This window comes from Arachis ipaensis, chromosome B1 (genome assembly GCF_059453495.1).
Source record: "Arachis ipaensis isolate K30076 ecotype BB chromosome B1, ASM5945349v1, whole genome shotgun sequence".
In the NCBI taxonomy this organism is placed as follows: domain Eukaryota; kingdom Viridiplantae; phylum Streptophyta; class Magnoliopsida; order Fabales; family Fabaceae; genus Arachis; species Arachis ipaensis.
Genome location: NC_142436.1, coordinates 10,049,005 through 10,074,158, shown reverse-complemented (window position 1 = coordinate 10,074,158; position 25,154 = coordinate 10,049,005). Strand labels below are relative to the sequence as shown.

The following is a 25,154-nucleotide window of genomic DNA, read 5'->3' as shown; positions in this document are numbered from 1 at the left end:
TTGTCCCTGTTCCCCTGTTTCTGGGACTGCCTCATGCTGTAACCAATCCGCTTCAAAGTCTGGCTCCATGATGAAAAGCTTGAACTCTTTATTCTTGCAGTTGTGATCTGCAGTGTATGGTTCGTCACAGAGGAAGCATTCCCCCTTGGCCCGCTTAGCTCTATATTCCTCGTTGCTGAGATGTCTTAATCCGCGCCGTCGCAAGGGATCCGTCGTTGACTCCACGCTGTTGCTTGCTGCAGAGTTAGACGCTGTAGTGGGGTGCACCATTTTGGTGGCGGTTGAATTGGCAACGGCGAAGTTGGGAGCCAGTGATTTACCGCGTCCCGATACCCCTCGCAAGGCAGCGTTGCGGTTTTCGACCTTCTGAGCCAGTTCTATTAACTCGTCTACTGACTGGTATGGGAAAAGTTTACATTCTTCCCCCACTTCTGGTTTCAGCCCGTTCAAGAAGAGATCCATCAGAAATTCTGGCACAATTCCGCGGAAGGACCGCGCGTGAAGCACGAACTGGTCAACGTAGTCCCGCACTGAGTTCGTCTGTTTCATCTTCAGCAGCGCTTGATAAGGGCTCTGTAGCCGTTCCGGTTGAAAATGTCGTAGCAGCGCCGCACTGAAAAACCGCCACTGCAGCACCGGCGCCGTCGCCTCCCACCACCTGAACCACGTGAATGCCCTTCCTTCCATTGCAAAGGTGGCGACTGTGAGCCATTCCTCCTCTGGCACTGTGCACAGCAAGAAGAATTGCTCCATACGTTCAACCCAAACCACCGCGTCGTCTCCGCGGAAGATCGGAAGTTCCAGCTTTCGCCATTGCTCCGGCGCGCCGCGGCTTCCGGCCGATGAGCCTGCGGCCAGGTGCGATCCCAGTGAACCACGCTCATTCCGATTAGGCGCGCGATTTTCGAACGCATCTATTCGGGAATCGAAGCGCTGTAGCGTCTCCTACATCGATCGGAACATCTCCTCCATGCACGATTCAATTGTGTCAAATCGTGTCTCCATTTTCCTCGATCTCGATTGCACCATTCAGCGTCGGGATCCTCAAGCTCCTGATACCAGTTGATAGGACTAGCAATAGCAGAATGATCAAGCTTTATTGATACACCGGGAGGGCCAATTAGCTCACCCTAAAAGGTTTTACACAGCTGGAACTACTAGCTCAGAGAGAGAGAGATTCTCTCCAACTTCTAACAGAATTCACAACAGAAAAACTATATTCTCTCAACTAACTATAACCTAGCTATTTATAACAACCTATCAGCCAGCTGGATATCCTAACAACTCTTAAAACACTTCTACTTGACCTCTACTTGCCTCTCCTTTTGTAACATAGTCCAAACCTGTTAGTAGTAGGCGCCTCTCTATCAACTTCTTTTTCCACTCAGTGAATCTAAGAGTTTGAACAGTTTCAATTTGGTGCATACCATATGGTGATCTCATTACAAAGTTTTAAATATTTTTTAACAATAATAGATAATAAAACCATATTTGTTTGGGTTTATTTTATGAAACTGAAATCAGAGGCAAATAATTTGGTTCAAAATTTTGTTGCATATGTAAAAGCCCAATTTCAAACTCAAATTAAAGTTACTGGATCCAATAATGAGCTTGAGTTTGAGATTACTTCATATTATAATTCACAAGGCATATTGCACTAAACATCTTGTGTTGACACCCTATGATAAAATGGAATTGTTAAGAGAAAATATCAACACATTTTTAATGTTACAAGAGCTCTAATGTTTCAATCTTGTTTACCAAAAACCTTATGAAGCTTTGCAGTTGGACAAGCTGTTCATATAATAGATAGGTTGCCCAGTCCTATTTTGAAAAATCAGACACCCTTTGCTTTACTATTTGGTAAAGATGCAGATATTAGTGTTCGGTTGTTTGGCATATGCATTGACATTGGCTCATGATAGAAAGAAGTTTGATAAAAGAGCTAAGAAAAATATTTTTCTTTCTAGGCTATCCATTGAACTATATCATGTATTATGTCTATAATGAGATTGTTTAAGCATAAGGGACAATAAGGAATCTATCACTAACCGGACAGATTTATCCCTCACCATACCCTTACTAGACACATTATTAGGGCTGGGCAAAAAAATTCAAATATTGGATTTTAAACCAAATCCAAACCAAACCATTTAAAAAAATCCAAACCAAATTGGATCTCTTTTATAGTTTGGATTTTTAATCCAAATCATTTACACGGTTTAAATTCATATCCAAATCCATATCCAAATTAAAATCCAAATTGAAAAAATCCTAATCTAAGACTGAATTGGTGAAAAAAAAATTCCTAATCCAAATTTAAACGGTTTTTTTTTTCTTTTGGGGGGCAATTTTGTTCAAAACCGAAACTTTGGGTGGTCAAAATGCTGATTTTCTCAAAATATTAATTGTATTGTATGTGTTTATTCTTATTTGATCAATTCGACATATATTTGACCGAGTTTGAACTATTTTTGCTGTTTTGGCATCTCTTTTTCGACTTAGTTCTTTTTTCTTGTCTTCTAATTTTGTTGTGTTTAATATGATGTTAAATGTCTATTTTCTGGTTGCATGATTATCTCCTTTGCCTTCATTCTATGAACTTTTTCTGATATTATTTATTAACAATTTTTTTTTGCCTTGACCAATTGCATGCACAACTAATGATATTTGGTATTATTTAAGAGGAGATTATTGTTTTTGGTACCTGTATCACTAAAAAGAATTTAAAAAATAATCGTGTATGTGAAGTTGAAAATGAGTGACATTGTTTTCATGGTTATAGTAGCATGCTTGTCCATTAATAAGATTAAATGTTATATATATTAGCTATTGTCATTAGATTTATAAAGAACCAAATTCTAGTTGTAATGAACCTATATACTTTAAAATGACTTTAGTATTAATTTTACTTTTAAAAAAATTATGGTTTGAAAATTGAATTTCTAAAAACTGGTTTTAAAAGTGAATTTTTTGTTAAAATATTTGGTTTGAAAATTGGATTTTTAAAAACTAGTTTTAAAATTGGATTTTTGGTTGAAGAAACTGGTTTTAAAACTGGATTTTCAAAAATTGGTTTTAAAACTGAATTTTTGGTTAAAAAATCTGGTTTTAAAACTGAATTTTATAAAAAAAAAAAACGAATTTTGAATTTGGATTTAAAAAAACCAGATTTTAGATTTGGATTAAAAAAAAACCAAATTTAAAACCGGTTTTATACATAAAACTGAATTTAAAATCGGTTTGTAAATAAAACCGAATTTAAATTCTAAAACCGGTTTAAATTTGGTTTTTGTTTTTTCAAATCGGTTTAGAACCGATTTCTCTCTTCAATCCAGTTTTGATTTGGTTTCATGAACCATAAAACTGGTTCTGAAATGGTTCTGAAATGTATAATGTGACATGTATATATTTTGAATAGAAGGACTAATTTGTCAACTCTTTTTTTCGAATAGTGAAGAACGAATTTGTAAAATTATAAACTAACCTCATGGAGTGGTTCTCCATCCACAACTACCCATGGGACATACTCATGAGGTGGGTGCAGCTTATTGGTTTCAGCTGCATACTGTAGCTCAAGCTGCATACGGATAGGTAAATGCTAAAATTGTGAGAAAAATCAAAGCCACACAATTGCATAGACTCAAGTTAAGGCACATTTATCATCTCTGATAAAGTACAAAGGGGTTATACATTATTTGATCTCAATACAAGGGAATTATATTTGTCTAGAAATGTTGAATTTTATGAGCATTGTTTGTCTTATAAATTAATTGCTACATGCAAAGGGTACTTTGCCATCTTTTACACCGACTATTGGTTCTAATTTTGATGACTTTGATCCCTTTTCTTTATGATTCTTCATATCTTCGTACTCACCTAATCATTGCATGCTGCTTCGGACAGGGAGTTCCAGCTACCAATCATGTTGAGAGAGATGCGGTTTGCATCACCTTGTGGATTATGGGAAGCTGTCTCCCACCCGTAGAGCCTTTTCCCTGGCAATAATCACAACCTCGAAGCCAAGGACGTATCAACAAGATGTTGTGCATGAGTGTTGGAGAAATGCAATCAGTGTGGAGTTACTCACCCTTGAGAAGAACAGGACTTGGACTATTACTTCACTGACTCATGGTAAACATACTATCGGTTGCAAGTGGGTGTTCAAGGTGAAATTTAATCTGGATGGCAGCGGTGAGTGCCACAAGACGAGACTTGAGGCTCAAGATTTTAATCAGAAAGCAGGCTATGATTATTTGGACTCTCAGGGATGATAATCATTTTTCTTCCATTCTTTGAAGTCCATCACTAGGGTGTGTCAATGATAATTATTTTGCAGTATTTCTTTAAGTGTTGTAGGCCTCTTCCTAATTCACCAGCATTAGCATGCATATTCTAAAGGATCCCATAGGGAGCAGCCTTATAAGGTTCCTGCTGTAGGAATTCATTGGATGCTTTGGTTGCACCAACCAACACATGTGTATGAACATATATGAAGGTTATGTTTTTAGAGAAAATATCATTTTGCAGCGTCAGTTTGAGAAGCTGTCGCAGTTCAGCTTCAAGACCATCTTGTGTACAACCTGCAATCATCAAATTCAGTGACCAAGCTTTATGATGAATGCTTAGTGCAAGTTATCAAAGAAAAAACCATAATATGCTTTGATATTACTAATAAGATTTCAGAGTTGTGCTTTGTTAAACCAAGGCAATGTTTTTCTTTTTTCTTTTTAATCTTATATTCTTCTGGCAGAATTTGTGTTTGAAGACTCTATATCTAAGGTGTGCACACAGTATCTGAAAACGAAGGGGGTGAAATATTTAAGACAAAAAATGGCTTAATAAAACAAGAGTTCAAAATTGAGATAGCTCTAAATTGACAAGAGAACTTGGTTCAAACTAACTCTTTAGTAGGATTCTGCAAGTAAGCTCTGCAAACATTCAGTTTAGCTTGGCTGCTTAGTAGATCTATAAGTCATGGTAGAACAACTCAAATTCCCGGTAAAGTAGCAGTGTAGCACCTTTGATTATATTATCACCAATAATCTCTGCATGAACATTGTCCTTCTTTAAAGCAATGAAACCTGTGAGTATCTCTAACAGTGATTTCCCTACCAGAAATGGCTGAAATAATTTTTATGGCGTTGTGGCAATCACCACAAATTCTTAGGTTCTTCACAACCAGTATTGGCACCCCTTCTTCAGTACAGATCAAGCCGAATGCAACAGCCAGTTTCTCACTATGATACAATAACTTTCTTTCCTTCTCTTCTGCCGTCACTGCTTCTTCATCTTTCATCAATGCCCATCTTATATCAGGAACATAACCTGCTTGTTTCAACTTCTTTAACATCTCTCCCATATACTCATGAATCTTTTTTATCATTGGATGTGAAGTATCTTCGGCCACGAAGACATGCACTTTCTTATCTATCTCAATCCAGCTACAACCAGGTGTCTTCTTCACTCCTCTTTCACGCATCATCTTCTTAAGTGTCGCAGCCTCTTCCCATCTGCCAGCACTGGCATACATATTAGAAAGTACCACGTATGGAACAGCACTATAAGGTTCAATCCGGACAAACTCACTGGCTGCTTTCACTGCAAGATCCACATTTCCATGTTTCTTACATGCTCCAAGTAAAGCAGCCCATTCAATAGAGCCAGGATTAAATGGCATCGTCTCAATAATCCTCTCGGCTTCCTTGAGTTTGCCCGCACGACCCAAAAGATCTATCATGCATGAATAATGTTCTGCCTCTGGTTCAAACCCAAACTTCTCCTTCATCATATTGAAATATTTCTGACCTTCCTCAACTTTCCCCGTGTGTGCGCATGCAGAAAGAACAGATATGAAGGTTATGTTATTTGGGGCAATATCCTTTTGCAGCATCAGTTCAAAAAGCCATAGTGACTCAGCCTCAAGGCCATGTTGTGCGTAACCTGCTATCATCGAATTCAGTGATACCGTGTTGTGTTCTGGCATAGTATCAAAAATCTTTCTCGCATCCTGAAGATTCCCACATTTAGAATACATTGCAACAAGAGCATTATTCACCGAAACACGATTATAAAGGATGTCGGATTTGATTGTCAACGCGTGAACTTGATTTCCTACTGAGGGAGGTAAATTAGAGCAAGCACTAACCACACACACGAAACTACAATCATCTGGACAAAAGCCAAGACGCTGCATCTTGCGAAAACAACAGAGGGCATCCTCAGACAAGTCCTCATTCTGGGAATATCCAGAAATCATTGTGTTCCATAGAACCAAATCTGGTGCAATAATCTCTTCAAACACCTTCCTGCACTCTAACATGCCCCCTGCACACTTAGAGTACAAGTCAATCAAACCACTCCCTACATGAGTATTCCTGTGGAATCCACTCTTAATCATCTTAGCATGAAACTGCATCCCCCCTGCCAAATCCTTGAGGGAAGTAAAGGCAGTCAACACACTAGCCATAGTGAACATGTCAACCTCCAATCCCATCATAACCATCTCACAGAACAGTGCCAGCGCATCCGATCCCTCACGGTGTTGCCCGCAAGCCACTATCATCGAGTTCCAAGAAACCTCATCCCTCCCACCAACCCCCATCTCATGAAACACCCGTTTCGCCTCACCCAAGAATCCCTCCTTGCTATAACTCGTGAGGATGGCATTGTTAACAGAAGCATAAGAATGAAACCCACCCATCACCACGAAGCAATGTAGCTGCCTGATCAACCCCACGCCACGGCCGCAGCAAGCATCTATGACGCCGGAGAGGGTGAACCCGTCGATGGCAATGCACTTCTCTCTGACCACCCGGAGCAAGCCCAGTGCCTCCTCACAGTCGCCGCGCTCAGCATACGCACTAATGAGGGTGTTGTAGGAAACAAGGTCCGGTTGAGGAATTTGGTCGAACAGCTGGCGGGCAATGTGGGGAAGGGAGTGTTTGGCATAGGCATTGATGATGGCATTGTAGGAGAACACATTGGGGTGTTCAGTGAGGTCAAATGCAGTTCTGGCATTGCGTAGAGTGCCGCATTTGGAATAGAGAATGGTGAAATGGTTAGAGAGGTAGGTGGTAATGTTATCATTGTTGTTGTTGTGGGATTTGAAGAAGAGTGCGTGAAGGGCTTTCCCTGCTAAAAGGTTTCTTTCCGATATGCATGCTTTGAGAAGGTTCCGGAAGGTGTGAGGGTTTAGTAGTTGCCATGAGTGGTAGTTGAAGACAAGCATCAGTGTCCAGCTTCCCTTCTTCACACATATTTATAGAAAATTTTCACTTACGGCACCACCAACATTAACAAATTTATATCAACAATAAAAATTACAATATAAGTATTCCTATTCCTGAGAATGCTATATCGTCAGTGTGTTTGGCGTGAAAGCATTCCAGCATTGTAGAAACCTGAACTTTTGCAGTATTTTCTGGTCATTTTTTTATTAACCATATTAGTAGAGACAAATTTAAAAGCAATTCAACTAGATATTTTTTAAAAGTTGTATAATATTCAGCTCTTTATTATAAAAATTTAAAAAAAATTAAAACAAATTTATCTAAAAATTATAAATAGATTTAGTGTCTTTTAAAATTAAATACACATTTAAAATACAAATTAAATAAAACTGAAATTTAAAATTTTAATTTTAATTTTAAATTTTTGTTTCAGATTTAATATATTTAATTATTAATATATTACCATTTAAATATACATCCAAAAATCAAATTAGTTAGAATTCAAAATTTCGAATTTAAAATTCTAAAATAAATCTTAAACCATCTTAAATCACTAGTAAAATCTTCACTCCGTAAAGATCCAGAGCTGCAGCGCCTCCTCCTCTTCATCTGTGGCTGCTTTCATCTTCTCCCGCGCTGTGCACTCTTTTGCGACGATTTTCTCATTCGACGACGCGCTCCTCCCCGCGACGCGCACTTTTCCTGCGCACACCCCCGCGCCTCCTCCATCGATGGGCTCCTCCCCGTCCCTGGTCTCCTCCCTCGCGCCATGCACAACCGCCCCCTTCTCCCGCGCCTCCCCCTATCTCCTCCCCCACGTCGCACTCCTTCTGTCTCTGGTAGTTCTGCTTGCAAAATTCTAAAAAAATTTGGTTGAGTTCATTCATGAAGATATGTTATCCCTTTTTTTTCGCTTAATAAAAAGTTCTATTTTTTTAAATTTATGTATAATATTGGAAGTGTCTGTATTTTTTTTTTCCTTTTTTTAAATGTATTTGTGATTATAATTTTTTTTTGCACTCATATGTTTGATTTGAGAGTTGTAATGTTAACCTAATTTGGATGTGTCAATACTTAATTTTGGATGTGTTTATGTTGTTAATTATGTTCTTATGTACATATATAAATTTTTTTTATATGAGTTTTGGATGTGTTGATAAAATATTTAGAATGCATTCTTATAATTTTGGATGTGTATTTGAGTTTAATTTTTTCTGTATTCAATATGTAATTTAGAACTACAATGACAATAATTTAGATGTGTTAATACATAATTTTGAATGTGTTTATATTGTTTATTTAATTTTAAATGTGTTTTTGACATGAGTTTTGAATGTTTTGAATAAAAAAAATAATTAAAGTGAGTTTAACTGATTTTGAAACTTCACTGATTTTTTAAAAGTTAGTATACGAAAAGTTATTACGAGTTTTATGATTTGGTTTGCAAAAAATTAATGTATTGCAAGTGGTTACAAATTTTACGGTGATAAGTATTCAAAATAAAAATAGTTCCTTAAAAATAGGAAATATGATTAATTAAAAAATTAAAATAATAAAATATTAAATTTAAAGGCTGAATTTTGTTGTACAAGTAGCATTTTTCTATTCAATATTATATTCACGATTCTGTTCCTTTTAAATGGAAAATGCTACTTGTACAACAAAATTCAGCCTTTATTCAGCCTTTAAATTTAATATTTTATTATTTTAATTTTTTAATTAATCATATTTCCTATTTTTAAGGAACTACTTTTATTTTGAATACTTATCACCGTACAATTTGTAACCACTTGCAATACATTAATTTTTTTCAAACCAAATCATAAAACTCGTAACAACTTTTCGTGTACTAACTTTTAAAAAATCAGTGAAGTTTTCAAAATCAATTAAACTCACTTCAATTATTTTTTTTATTCAAAACATTCAAAACTCATGTCAAAAACACATCTAAAATTAAATAAACAACATAAACACATTCAAAATTATGTATTAACACATCTAAATTATTGTCATTGTAGTTCTAAATTACATATTAAACACAGAAAAAATTAAACTCAAATACACATCCAAAACTCATATAAAAAAACTTATATATGTACATAAGAACATAATGAACAACATAAACACATCCAAATTAGGTTAACATTACAACTCCCAAATCAAACATATGAGTGCAAAAAGAAAAAATTATAATCACAAATACATTTAAAAAAAAAAATACAGACACTTCCAATATTATACATAAATTTAAAAAAATAGAACTTTTTATTAAGCGGAAAAAAAAAGGGATAACATATCTTCATGAATGAACTCAACCAATTTTTTTTAGAATTTTGCAAACAGAACTACCAGAGACAGAAGGAGTGCGACGTGGGGAGGAGATAAGGGGAGGCGCGGGAGAAGGGGGCGGTTGTGCATGGCGCGAGGGAGGAGACCAGGGACGGGGAGGAGCCCATCGATGGAGGAGGTGCGGGGGTGTGCGCAGGGGAAGTGCGCATCGCGGGGAGGAGCGCGTCGCCGAAGGAAGAGATCGTCGCAGAAGAGTGCGCAACGCGGGAGAAGATGAAAGCGGCCACAGATGAGGAGGAGGAGGCGCTGCAGCTCTGGATCTTTACGAAGTGAAGATTTTACTAGTGATTTAAGATGATTTAAGATTTATTTTAGAATCTTAAATTCGAAATTTTGAATTCTAACTAATTTGATTTTTAGATGTATATTTAAATTGTAATATATTAATAATTAAATATATTAAATCTGAAACAGAAATTTAAAATTAAAATTTTAAATTTCAGTTTTATTTAGTTTGTATTTTAAATGTGTATTTAATTTTAAAAAGACACTAAATCTATTTATAATTTTTAGATGAATTTGTTTTAATTTTTGTTAAATTATTGTAATAAAAGGCTGAATATTGTACAACTTTTAAAGGATACCTAGTTGAATTGTATTGAATAAAACTTAGGTTTAATTACTCTGCAGGTCTTTATAGTTTCACCGAATTTTTAATTAGGTCCTTATACTTTTTTTTTTCAATTGGGTCCTTAGACGTTAATTTTTTTTCAATTTAATCCCTGCCGTGACAAAACCGTTTGAGATAACAGAATATTCTATTAAAAAATAGAATATTTTCATAATTAATTTAGAATAACAGTAACTAATTAAACACCTCTCTATTTTTTTAAAATACCAAAACAGCCCTTGGTCCCCCAAATGAGAGATCCCTTGCCAGCCCTAACTTTCTCTGTCTTTGTTAGACTTGTGCACAAAGATACTGTGAACCGCCGACGTGTCCGCCACCACGATCGTGAACCTGTTACCCACCAAGCCAAATACACACTCCATCTTCTTTCTTTCTTTGTTCTTCTTTTTTCCTTTTTCTTCCTCACTTCCCGAATATCTTTTTCTTCTTTTCCCTTCTCACGGCGAAATAGGAAACAGTATGTTCTTGGCGTTTCTCCTCCATTCGTTGGGTTCATCATTCATTTGCATCGTCGTTCGTGGTGGTGTGAGCGTACGTCGGTTGGTGGTCTTCCATCGCTTCTGATATGCTATGTACTGTTCGTCTGTCTGCTCCGCTCTGCTCCACGTTGTTCGTCCGTGGGTTTCGTGGCGTTCCCTCACCGGGCCGCGCCTCGCTGCCTGAAGTCAATATGCCAAAACAGGTAACGAGTCAAATTTTTTGTTTCTTTTTCAAAGTTGATGAAACATATTTAAGCATATGTAATTTTTTTGAGATAATGGTTTTTGAGTTGATTACGAAAAATATAGCAGTGGTTGAATACCTATTTTTTGAATTGATTTCTGAATTTTTTTTTGTAATGGTTTAAGGTTTATAATATATATATATATATATATATATATATATATATATATTAGTGAGGAAGAGATTGAGCTGAGGAAACTCTGAATAAGGAGATTAAGGATGATCTTTTTGTTTGACCAGGAACCACTCTTGGGGGGAGATTAAGGATGATCTTTTTGTTTGACCAGGAACCACTCTTGGGGGAAGCTATATGGAGGAAGTCTAAGGATAATGCGTCAAAGATGGATGCTCAGATTGCTAAGGATGTTGTGCCATTCAATTTCTTAACACCAACGAGGATCATAAGAGATGCAATTTTTGGAGTCGGAAGTCCAGCTCCGGTAGTGGTGTCCGAGGGTGCAAACACCATGGATGTAGGTAGGGCTGTGTTGGTTCAGACAGAGCACAGGACTAGGTTGGATGCAGGGACTTGGGAGACCATAGGGGTTGTCCTCGGTTATTGCATTGCTACTGCAGTGGCTTGTCCCGATTGACTTATTGTTACAGTTAAAGGAGATTTTGGATTCAGATTTAGTACCATTAAAGTTGAAGTTGAGGTATATACTGCTAAACCCATACTTATTGATGCCCTTATCTTTAGTTATATTTTCATTTGTCATATAGTGGAATGGTTCTTATTTTAGTCTCAACATTGTTAAGTAACAACCAGTATGAGAAAGTGTATGAAATTGAGAATATGATGATTGATTCTATTGATTCACGCATGTCTCAAATACATGTTTATAGAAACAACTTAAGGTCTAACCACAAATCATAAAACGCTAGCAGAAATTTTTACTGCAATTGTTTTGAACTAGGATCTTCCATGAACTCTTTTATGTTTTTATCCATAACTAGTAGTTCTGTGATAGATAAGATTACATAAGCTGGTGTAATTACTATGCGACAACCCAAAATTCCAAGTTCTAGGAGATTTTTTTTACTAGTTACTAGTGAGTACTGAGTACTGAACAGTGGTAAAGGTAAATTATGATTGTTTGCAAGAGTCCTTTTTTTGGAAACTAAATTATAAAAGAGTCGGTGACTATTGATGCTATTTGTAATGGTTTAATCCAGGGATGTGGAGTGAAAATTCTGGACTGTTACTTTATATGTCTTATCTTTTTTCGATACTTGAGAAAATATGTATTGCCTTATATGTCTTATCTTCTTTTCAATCAAGATACCAGTTACCTGTGGTAGTGATTGTTTTCAACCATGGAGGTGTATATGGTGGTGACCGGAGAACTCCCGAAGAGTTGAATAGACCTCACAAAGATGATCTTGCTCCGACTTTCTTTGTTTCAAAAGCAGGCTACAGGCTACCATGCTTTGATTGAAGCTTTTGGTAGACTATCTTGTTGGGACACTTGATAAACTCAAGTATGCTTTTATTGAAGCTTTTGGTGGACTATCTTGTTGGGACACTTAATGAACTCAAGTCTACTCTTTATTGTTGATCCTATGCTGGTTCAGAGAGTGGGAGTAGGAGGCTGCAACACAAGAACTGATTTATAGATTATCTGTATTACACTGAAATTATGTTTTTTATGGTTTTCATTTTTAGATTTTAAATTTCAATAAAACAAATTACATAACCTTGTGATTTTCTATGGTGTACCATGATATGATAAAGATACAAACTATATTTCATGAATCCACACAAATGTAAAATATTATACGATCATAATAAATACTTGAATAATGGAAATTGAATTTTATATATACTTATTACTACTATTTCTGTTTCATTTTATCCATTCTTTTTTTTTTCTATATGTTCTTTAAAAATAAGGTATTTTGAAAGTAAAAAAATACGAAAGAAAAACTATTTTTGGTACAATTTGTATATAAATAAGCATAAGAATGATAGTGACAAAATTAAAAGGATTATAGGAATATCTTTCATTGAATATTTATAGTTTCATCGAATTTTCAATTAGGTCTCTATACTTTTTTTCTTTTCAATTGGGTCCCTAAGGGTATATAAGTAATTTCACAATTCACTAACATTTTTTTGACGTTTAACGTTAACAGGGACTAAATTGAAAAAAAATAATGTATAGGGACCCAATTAAAAAGAAAAAAAGTATAGGGACCTAATTAAAAATCGTTAAAACTATAGGAATCTAATTAAACCTAAAACTTACCACATATTAAAAATATATAATTCTCTTACCTGAGAAAAGGTTGATTAAGAAAAACCTTTTATTAAACTTCAGCCTTTTGTTTGTTTGATCCTTTTCAGCTTTCATGATTTCCATATTTACAGGTTTTGTTTTGTTTTTTTTTTTTTTTGCTATTTTGTTGGAATTTTCTTTATGCCTTTTCTTTTTGTGGTGGGGTGCTCAATATTATAAGTTTGTTTTCTATTTGGTGGTAAAATCACAGTTTGTTAGTGTTTTTGCCTTTTTGGTTAATAATCTAATGACAGTAAATTCCATAATTATACACGGTAAATATGGATTCTTTGGATCAGAATAAAAATTATGAAGATTTGAGCAAAAAATAGAGGTAAATACCAAATCGATATCCGAAAAATTTTGGCGCTGACAAAATGGTATTTTACTTTTGTTATTACAAAATTGTCCCTGAAAGATTTTAAAATTTGACAAAATTATCCAACCATGAAAAGATGACGTCACAGTAAACGGAAAAACGCTGATGTGGCCGTCGGCAGAGAGCTCCAGCAACATTTCCAATGTTCTTCTTCTTTGCCATGGCGGACGGGGACGCAGCAGTGCTATGACAGAGGGGACGCATTCTTCTTCTTCTTCTTTGCCATCGCGGAAGGGGACGCAGCGTCGAGGTGCTGCCATGGCGGAGGGGATGCAGAAGGGACGCAACGACGTGTTGAAGAGAAGAAGCAGCGAAGACAAGAATGCGACGACGTACTGTCATGGCGGAAGGGGACGCGAAAGGGGACGTAGCGATATGTTGAAGAAGAAGAAGCGGCAAACACGAAGAGCGCCATGAGGTGCAGCGGCGTGCCATGGCGGTCTTCTTCTTCAGCTGTCATGGTGGAAGGGGAACGCAGCAACGTGTTGAAGAAGAAGAAGAAGAAGAAGAAGAAGAAGAAGAAGAAGGTCGTTGGAAACATCGTGGAGCTCTTTGCCATTATCGAAGCTCTCTTCCGACGGCCACATCAGCATTTTCCGTTCACTGTGATGTCATTCTTTCACAGACTCACATTTGGGTGACTTTGTCAAATTTTAAAATTTTCAGGGACATTTTTGTCAATAACAAAAATTAAGCACCATTTTATCAGCGCCAAAATCTTTCGAGTACTGATTTGGTATTTACCTCGCAAAAAATATAAATTAAGAGGAAACAAAAATTTGAGTGAATTGAAATCCAAAATCCTTTAACGATCCTTAAAATGAGAGTTATTGGGTAGTGGAATTCCGACGTAGCATTAAGGAGAATTATTCCGAGTTTGGATTCAAGTATACCAAATTATGCGTTATCAACATTATGCAGAGAACACCGACAACACAAGTTACACCAAATCGGCAAAACGGTTATTAAGTAATATAAAGCGGGGGCTCCAAAATAGGTAAAGAGATACAATCCCTAACAACTACAACAATAAGAGTTTTTACAACGGTTGAAAACTATTACTATAGATCAAAAAATCATTTCTAAAATTTTAGACAACGCTTTGGCAATAGTTTTTTACTTGTGGTATATGCGGCTGTTGCTAATGCTCATAAACAACGATTTTTTACCTAAAGCAACGGCAACAAAAAACGGTTTAAAATCGTTCTCTTTCATGACGTAACGGTTTAAAACCATAACTGAATAGGCAACGGTTTTAAACTGTTGTAATTTTGTTATTCACAAAGACAATAGTTTAAAAGTGTTGCCTTTGGTTTTTTTTTTTTTTTTTGTAACAGTTTTAATACTATTGTCATTTTGTAGCTGTCTTTGACAACAGTTTTAACACTATTGTCTTTTAAAACTTTTGATAACAGTATTTTGTAGTTATATATTTTTTTATTTACAATAGTTTTTTCATGTTGCATTGAAATTAATATTCCAACTATTTTTTAGTGTTAATAGATTAATATTCCAACTATTTGAATCAAATCACTAAAGAAAACTAATTAAACATTTGATTTATAACATATTCTATAAAATTTATACATGTTTATAACTTATAAAAAGAAAATTTAGAAGTCAACTAAACTAAGATACTTTAAAAACATATAATAAGAATCTAAGTCATAATAATATCTAATTATAAACAAAAGAGATTTAATATATTACAATAGTAAATAGATTCTCCATTATCTTCACAAATTAGTGATTTTTATTCTCTAGTGTTTCATGTTCATAATGTATGATTAAGTTCTTCCTCACTTTCATAATTTTTTTTTGTGAAAAAAATAACAAATTAAATATAATACTAAACCTAATGATAATAATACTTACTAATAGAGAGAGGGGACAAAGGAAAGAAAAATAACTATTAGTGAATTTTTTTATGCATTTCCTTATTAGGTCATAATAGCTAATATTAATTTGGTCAAGCAAATTAATAATCTCATGTAAATATAATACAAGAATTATTAAGAATTGTTAGAATAACCAGTTTTTAATAGAAATTTAGGATAATTATAATATAATAAAATTATTTTAAAAATATATCAAATATTTATTTATTAATGAGTTGAAATAAATATTTTAATTTAAAATATATAATTATTTAATTAATTTATTTTATTCATAAAATTAAATTTAAAATTTTAATTATTTAAATTATATTTTTTAATTTTATTACAATTACTTACATTTTAATTTTAATTAGGGTTAAGTACTTTTTTTGTCCCTAAAGTTTAAGGTGAAAATTAAAATCATCTCCAACTTTTTTTTCTTATTAAAATCATCCCCAACATTACAAAACGTTATAAAATCGTCCTTTTCTTCTTCAATTATATTTTTTTGACCATATTACCCTTAATTATTAATAAAAATAATATTAAAAAAAAAAAAAACAAAACCCCACCTGATCCCTCTCCCCTCCACCCACTCCAATCTTCTTCTTCCTACTCTCTGAGTCTCTTCGAACTTCCCCACCCCCACCCACCCACCCCAAACCCCATCTCCACCACCATCATCAGTTCCCAATTTCCACTATTATTGTCCTTCACCTCCATTTCATCTTCATTTTTTCATCATCTTCATCATTCACTACCGTTCAACTTCATTCATTCACCAGTGAACCACTAAACCTCACTCACCTACCATCACATGCACCCAGTGACTTATACCTCTACCTTCAACCCATAAACTCCTTCTCACAATCCACTAACACTACCAACAGCAACAATAAAAAAAAGACAGAAAAACAATAATTAATTTATTCACAATGAGATCCACTTCCAACAACCTCTCCAGAGCTTCCCTCAGTGAAAGCCACAATGAGATTTCTCAGGATGCTGGCCAGCTCGATCACCACCAGCTCCTCCTCTGAGTCGCCGCCTTTGCCAAAGACGCCGATGATGCCTTGCTCATGATCGCACAGAGCTCTTCAAGAAATGGAGGCGGCATCGTTTCCGCTGACGATTCTTCCACCATCATCTCCGCCACGCTTCAGCGGAACAATTTCGAGCTTGCGTTGTCCATTTTCTACGCCATGCGCGCAAGTCTCGATTCAGGTCATGAATGGATCTTTGGTTGAGAGATGGAAGTGGTCGAGGCCAAATGCACATGTATATACGATCTTGATTCTGGGTTTGGCGGCATCTCTGAGGGTTTCTGATGCCCTTATGGTGCTCAAATATATCTGTGAAGAGGAGGGGGAAGAGATGTGTTGAGTGGGCTAGGGTGGGGTTTTATTTTTTTAATATTATTTTTATTAATAGTTAAGGATAATAAGGTCAAAAAAATATAATTGAAGTAGAAAACGACAGATTTTATAATATTTTGTAATATTTGGGATGATTTTAATAAAAAGGGTTGGGGACGATTTTGATTTTCACCTCAAATTTTAGGGACGAAAAAAGTACTTAATTCTTTTAATTATGTATAATGATTAATTATTAAAAAATTATATAAAAGTCCTAATTAAATAAGGTTCATTTAAAAGAAATTTAATTTAGTTTATTTTAATATTTTAAAAGTAAAATTTTTAAATAAATAAAATAATTTTTAAATAATTTATCAAAAATAAAAAATGACAAGAACAGTGGAAGAAAGAAATTACCTAGAACATCCTATATAAGAAACTGAAGTTAATATATAGTGTACGTGTTTAGTATAAAAAGTAGTGAAAATTTTTATTAGGGAAGAGGTTTTAACAATAATAATATATTAAATAATACAATATTATATTTAGATTTTTTATTAGATAATTATTTTAAATATTAATATAATTTAGATACTCTTATAATTATATTTTTAACGGTTGGGAATAAATATTATATAATTAGATTTTTAGATTATTATTTTGAATAATAATATAATTTAGATTTTTTTCATAATTATTTTGTCAAAAATTGAAAATAAATATTATATTTGGAAGGAATAACTTTTATGTGTATTATATATTAAGTATTTTTAGGGAACGGTTTTTATGTGTATTTTTTGTATAATTATTTAAACAACATTAAAAAATCCTTGCTTGATAAAAAAATCGTTGTAACGGTTATAAAAGTGTTTTCTAAAATAGTCAAAGAGAATTGTTTTATTTTGTTGATATAAAATAATAAAAAATTAAACATCAACAGCAATAATTTAAAAATTGTTGTCTAAGACTATCTAATAGAATAGTTTTAAAATGTAGTAAATTTTGGCAACAATTTTTATGTGTACTATAAATTAAGTATTCTTAGGAACGATTTTTTTGGGTAGCTTTTGTATAATTATTTAAACATTAGAAAAGTGTTGCTTGATAAAAAAAATTGTTGTAATGGTTATAAAACATTCTTTAAAATAGTCAAAAGAGAACGGTTTTATTTTATTGTCATAACATAATGAAAAATTAAACTTCAATAACAACACTGTAAAAATCGTTGTCTAAGACCATCCAATAGAATAATTTTAAAATAGTGTAGCAAATTGTGACAATGGTTTTTATGTGTACTATAAATTAAGTATTCTTAGGCAATGATTTTTATGCGTTTCTTATTGTATAATTATTTAAACAATAAAACAATATTAAAAATTCATTGCCTAAAAATAAATCGTTGTAACCGTTATAAAACTATTCTCTAAAATAGTCAAAATGAACAGTTTTATTTTATTACTATAAAATAATAAAATATTGAACTTCAATAGTAACACCATAAAAAATTGTTGTCTAAAATCATATAAAAAAACGGTTTTAAAACGTTAATTCTAACGTTACTAAAACCCATATTTATTGTAGCACACTACTAACTTAAAAGTTCGAAATGACTTCAAAAATTGTCCTCTCAGGTTGGTTTGAAAACAAACCGTCTTGGAATCTCAATTTTTCTCAAATACGTATCGTTAACCCGATACGAACAAATACAATAATAATCTTTAATTTATTTATTTTTTATTCATTGGGATTTGTCCCCATACAATAAAACCCCCTTGATCATATGAAAATGATTTATTTCCTCAACTATGGATGATAGCAACAGACACAAGTGTCTCTGCCAACGCAACGAGGTTGTTCAGTTTGTGTAGGATGTTCAATTTTGCATCTTTTCTGGCATACTTCATTTTTGCAAAACCAAATTCGGATAATTGGAGGTTTCTCCGGATTACATGTTCCTGATAATAAGTTTGTACCTGTCGCCATCCCTCCAAAAAATTAAATTAAATTAAATTAAATACCATAATCTTCAATATGGCCTAGGTAGTTTTGATTTATATGTAGTGCAATAAAGGTCTAAAATTTGTATATAGATTTACTACAAGAACTTTAATATGATTTATCTACATAATAATATAAATAAGTGTGAATTATAATATATCCATGCTGCAAGTTGTTAATTCATAGTTAATACAAAAAAAGCAAAAAGCAATAATAATATGGCAGAGAAGAGAAGAAACTTACTGGTTGATGAGCAAATCAAGAGAGATGCAAACAAAAGGATTAAAGGGGAGAAGAATTTCATCATTAAAATGCTAATTTAACTTTTACTAAATGGTTGTGTTACACTCGCACCAAAACCTTCTAGTTTGGCCATTATATATACGGCAGTCGTGCATGATTTCATAATAAAATAAAAATTACTCCAACATAACGACGGTGAAAATTTAGTATTTAAATTAATTATTATATATTTGTATATATTTATATATTTTTAATAAAATAATTAAATACTAAAATTAATCAAATTTGATATTATAAAATAATCACGTATATTGTAATAAAATAGGTATTTTTTTAGAAATATTAGATAGTCAAGTATTTTTTAAACTAAGTCCAATTAAATACATTATACACATGCATTTCTTTTTCGTAAGCGATTTTATGGGTCACAGTTAAGAGATTTATGTGTTATCTTTATTTTTATTAATTTTTAATTAGTTAAAAAATTTTATATGTAACGGTTAAAAAAATTTAATTTTTTTAATAACTTCTAATTGGATAAGAAATTTTTTGTGTTACAATTAAGAAATTTAAGTATTATTTTTTATTAAGAAATTTGATGGGTCATAGTTAGGAAATTTATGTGTTATTTTTATTTCTGTTAACTTCTAATTAGTTAATAATTAAGAAATTATGTATCACGGTTGAGAAATTTCGATACTATTTTTGTTTTTGATAACTTTTTATTGGATAAGAAATTTTTTGAGTCACAATTAAAAAATTTCAGTACTTTTTTTAATAAATTTTGTACAATTCAAAACTTTACATTTTTAAAAAGAATAAAAATAAGAAAAGAGAAGAAAAATTAAATAAAAAATATTGCAATAACAGCAAAACAGGAGGAGGAGGAGAAAAAATAATAAAAAAAGAACGCAACAACAAAAGAAGAATAAGAAGGACAAGGAAGGAATACACTTGCGAAGATAAAGGAATAAAAAGAAGTGTATGATTCACGCGCACATTGTGTGAGTAATTTTTACTGGATTTAGCTATGAAGAATGGACACTTTACTAAGTTGCCATGTCTGCGTGTCGGACATATTTCAGACACGATACTCGTTCGACACGCGTGTCTGTTTTGTCCAAACGTGTCTTAATAAAAAATAAAAAATCTTTTTCGGACACATTTGGACACACCTAAATACCATCACGTGTCAGCGTGTACAACCTTATTCTTAACATGTATTCTTGAAATAAATTTAGAAATAATATATATTATTATTTATTAAAATAAAAATATTTTAAATACTTTATATAATTAAAAAAAGACATTAAAACAATTAAAACAATTACTTTGTATTTTAATATCAATAAAATATTAAAATATCATTGTAATTTATCTAAAAAATACTTTATATTTTATATATATGCCATGTGCCCGTGTCTTATAAGATTTTAAAATTCGTGTGTTCGCATGTCGTGCGTCGTGTCGTGTGTCCGTGTATCATAAGAATTTAGACTAATTTGGTTGGACTTAATTACTAAAACGGTAATATTAGAGAGAAAAAAAGTCCAAACTTATTTTATTTAGCATTAGACAATTAATAAATACTAAATAAGATAAGTTTATGTTATTTTAACTAAATTTTTATTGTCTTCTGAATATTATTTTTATAAAAAATAATTAAATGTGCAGCATGATTTTTTTTATAATTTATAGCAACATAATTAATTTTTTAATAAACACTAAATATGCATCATTAAATAGGAATTTATTGATAAATAAGTTTTTGTGTAACACTTGTTTCGTAATATTTATTTGGATTTATCTAGATAATGCTCATTAATTGGCTGGTAAAAGATTCCGAAGACGAAAACTTATCTTTTGGAAATAATTAAGTAAACGATTAGATTTTCATTACCTTAAATATTCAAAGATTTTAATTTCTTTCCATCTCTTTTTGGCAAGTTGATTATAAAAATTAAAATGCTTTGTGAATGTAATATGAATTACTCATTATAAATTTGTCTATATTTATACATTAGAAATATTTGTTAACAAAAAAAAAAATTAGCCAAAAACAGTTATAACTTGCCTTATTTAGTATTTATTAATTGTTGCGACAATTAATGCAAAAATATTTGGTAACAAAAAAAAATAACCAAAATCAACCAGAATTTTGTCTTATTTAGTACAGCAATTAATAAATGTTAAATAAAGACAGTAATTAATGAATATTAAATAAAGTAAGTTTTAACTGTTTTCTTTTCTCTTTAGTATTACCGTAATTAATAAATATTAAATAAGATAAATTCTGATTTTTTTTGTCTCTCTACATCGTTTATACATATTTTATATATTTTTTATAAAATAATTAACTATTAAAATAATAAAATCTTTTATAAAATAGTAATTAATCAGACTTTTTCATAATAAAATAATTATTTTTTTTATGAAAACAAAACTAATTCACTATGTTTTGGTAATCTAGTTTGATTATATATATAAATCTAGTTTAATTATAGTTATGAATATAATTTGTTTATAAATGTTTTTAAATTTTGATTATTAAGTAAAGACTAAATTCGATTTCTATTTATTTTTTTAAAGGATAATAAGGTATTTTTGTCCCAAAAAAAACACGTTGGTTCTTAACAATATTATTTTGGGACAATATAAAATTATCTGTTGAAAAATTTATTAAATAATAATCAAAATTAGTTTTGTAGAAAATTTTATTTATAATTTATAGGAGTTTTAAACCCTACAAATTATTAATAAATTTATTTTTGAAATAAATTTATATATACACACATTCCAAAAATCAAATTACAAAAAGAAAATCAACAAATAATACAATTCAAACAATCACATCTATGGTTATAAATAAAAATATATTATGTATTTTTTATATACATTTATATACATACAACATATAATATAATTTTTTGTCCTTTGTAAAAGAACGAATTCTGAAATATATAACACATCAAAGGAAAAATAACTAAATAACATTTATATTCTAAAAGTATATCAGTGCACATCTAAAATTCAATAAACTCTTCAAAGGATTTTTCATATCTTCACTGAAAAATATTAGAATATAAAAGAGTGAGAATCAAACTATACGATTTTGATTTTAATAAATAATAATATAACTATAAGACGGAACTCACGTTCTTGCTACAAGAGATACGTTGAATAGTGGCGGTTTTGTTATGGATTTGCGGCGGTTTAAAACCGCCACGAAACGAAATTCCAGCGATTCTACAAGTGTTGCCTATTAAGGGGTGGAGATTTAATTTTGCGGCGATTTTGAGAAACCGCGGGTACAAACGCAACAAATCAGATATTCAATTTTGTGGCGGTTGCAGAACCGCCGCTATTTTGCTCAGTGGATTAAAAAAACCTGCGACGGTTTTGAAACCGCCGCAAATTTATGTGTCTTTTTAAAAAAATGCGACGGTTTTGAACCGCTGCAATTTCATACATGAACTTTTAAAAAAAACAACCGCATTTATAAACTCATACCAAAGTAGTAGTTCAAATGGGAAGAAGCACCAAATCATTCAACCCTTTATAGTAGTTAAATAAATAACTCAACACTTTATATTTACCACAAAACCGCCTCTAATGTAAATGATAAGTGAAAAATACTGTTGGAAAAAAAAAAACTTTTCTAGTGTAATCCTTTCTCAAGGTAATACTGCTCAATCTTAGAAAAAAAATATAATATATAAATCAAATTAAAACTTAATTGCACTACTTACAATGAAACATGGTTCAATTGATCAAAAAGAACAAGCAATTTACTTGATATATAAATGACCAATCAGATCATGGGTCATGACTCATCTCTTCACATAATTTATAGAACTACTGCCAAATCTGAAAAGAAATAAAAAATAACTTGTTGAACGAATAAGTGAAACACAAAACTCCTAAAAACACAAAAGGATGAGGATAAAATATATGGAAATAAAATGGAATCTAACCACGCAAGTACACCAACTTTGTGAGCAGTAACTACGTTATTAAATCTAACCAAATAAGTACACTAACTTAGTGAGAATTTTTCTAAATGAAAAAATGAAAGAAAATTGAAAGACAATCCTTACCTATCTCCATGCTTTTTTGTTGGGCTAATTCAATAAACTCTTCAACTTTTCTTGATCTAGTGAGTAGCTTATCTCAAGGTTCTGGAATCATCTATACAAACCTTAAGCCTCTGGATACAAGAAAAATATCTTTGGTCCTAAATATGACATGCAAGAATACCATAAACATTAATTAAAATATAGTACAATATAAAATATTATGTCCCTTACAAATAGTTCAAAAAATGGCATAAGAACAAGTTAAGCATATATGTATAAATTTCAACTATCACTTTATAAATATACAATTAGACAGACATGTAGGTCTGTGTTGGCCAAGATATATATATAGCATATGGATTATAATTATCATGTAATGGTGGCAAAATTTTAAAGAACTAACATGTAACGGTGGTAACCTTTTGATAAACTTTACCACATAGTGATTTGCTTTGATAACAATAAATGAGGATAGTTTGCCTAAAATGGTTTGGGCATTTTGACCCACTAACACATTATTGACAAGAAGAATGCTTATGAAAATTAAAACCCAAAAAGCATGAACCAAAGTTAAGAATAATTATGCTAAAGTAAAGATGATACTCCAAAAATTGTCTACCATACTTGGATCCGATCCACTTCAGATACTGTATGCATGCACCGGTATCACAACTTTAATTTTTCAAATTATTGGCCAGAAATTCTCCTAATTGGTTTTCAATTGTTTACAAATTAAAACGGACTAAATCACATTTAAACCATTCAAAACAGTTAAAGCTTCTTGAGATAAAAATGTACTGTTTATCTAATTGAACCCTGAAAAGCACTAATAGCGGCTTCTCTCAAATCTGCCACGAAAATCGCCGCTAAACTGCAGATAGTGGCTGTTTTTAAAACCGACTCTAATAAAGCACTGCTATCTGCCGTGTGTCTTGTAGTGTATTTAGAATCATGCAAGTGGGAAGAAACTCCTTGCAACACAATCATATTCCAATAATGCAAGCAGAACAATAGCTATGTCCTTGCGAGATAAAAATAATTTTTGAAAATAAAACAAATCATTGAAAAGTGACTCACACTACGAGAAAACACCTCTATTGCCACGCTTTTAAAGTGTGGCGAAAAGTTGAAAAAAGTGCGGCGATAGCATTTCGCCACGCTTTTTGAGCTACCGCCACGCTTTTGAAAAGGTCACATCTGCAAGCATAACGGTTACTCTATCGCCACGCTTTTTTTTGCCATGTTTTTTACAGATTACCATGCTTAAAAGCATGGCTGTATGTGGGCGATATGGCAAAAGCTTATTCATCGAGCATGAATATAAACTACACACATTTTCATGGAGAAAACATCAATAGTTTACATCTGAAAATGATTTCAACTCAAGTAAGCACCACAAGGGCATGTTCTAGAATAAAACTCACATAAAGGTCGTGCCCGGCGTAATCAAAAGCAAGATACAGAGACATGTTCGTGTGATTGATGTGTACTTTTAAAAGCTTCACAACATTCTCGCGAGTTTTCTCCCTCAGCAGCTGCACCAATCAACAATTTGAAGCTGCTAAAAATCAACCCAAAGCATCCCATGGGATCCAAAAATTACAACTACACACAGATACAATTCAATTTCCACATCCCAACAACTGCATTACCTATTTAACTTCACCAACAATCCAACATCATAAAAAAATGAAATATACAAATAAAACAAAATTTGAAACTAAAAGAAAAACAAAACACAACAAGTTTAGCTACTTGAGGTCCAAAATTTCACCACTTCTTTTAGCTAGAAACAAAGCAGAAAATGTATTGAAGACTTTGAAAATAGAGTGAACAGTTCAATTTCCATGTTCTAACAACTGCATTACCTTAATCACCATCACGATTACCGTCAATTCATCATAAAAAACACATAGCAATAATCCATAAACAAAATTCACTATCAGTCAATAATTTTATTAGTAAAAAATTTTATTAAGCACAACAATAAACCATCAACAAAATTCACTATC

The 25,154-nt window shown here is 32.3% G+C and overlaps 1 protein-coding gene and 1 pseudogene across 5 annotated transcripts; one reads left to right on the top strand and one right to left on the bottom strand.

Annotated features, from left to right (window-relative positions):
* Positions 1-1,932: 1,932 nt before the first annotated feature.
* LOC107623123 (pentatricopeptide repeat-containing protein At3g49710) lies at positions 1,933-7,371 on the bottom strand. 5 transcript variants are annotated; one of them, XR_015902227.1, is made up of 5 exons: positions 4,905-7,359; positions 4,091-4,583; positions 3,880-4,015; positions 3,403-3,580; positions 1,933-2,100 (listed from the first exon to the last, which is right to left on the bottom strand). XR_015902227.1 is itself a non-coding variant. In XM_016325349.3 (2 exons), exon 1 carries the CDS (start codon positions 7,229-7,231, stop codon positions 5,036-5,038), a length of 2,196 nt encoding a protein of 731 aa, XP_016180835.1. In that variant the 5' UTR covers positions 7,232-7,371; the 3' UTR covers positions 3,641-4,583; positions 5,022-5,035. The 5 variants fall into 5 exon arrangements, 1 of the variants encoding a protein (XP_016180835.1); XR_002358308.2 differs by having other exon boundaries at positions 3,880-4,583; XR_015902226.1 differs by having other exon boundaries at positions 3,880-4,583; positions 5,022-7,359.
* A 3,406-nt stretch (positions 7,372-10,777) lies between these two features.
* On the top strand, positions 10,778-12,494 carry LOC148575686 (2-hydroxyacyl-CoA lyase-like; annotated as a pseudogene).
* Positions 12,495-25,154: the final 12,660 nt, after the last annotated feature.

Coding starts and splice junctions, on each gene's coding strand:
- LOC107623123 (XM_016325349.3), bottom strand. CDS start 7,231: ATGCTTGTCTTCAACTACCACTCATGGCAACTACTAAACCCTCACACC.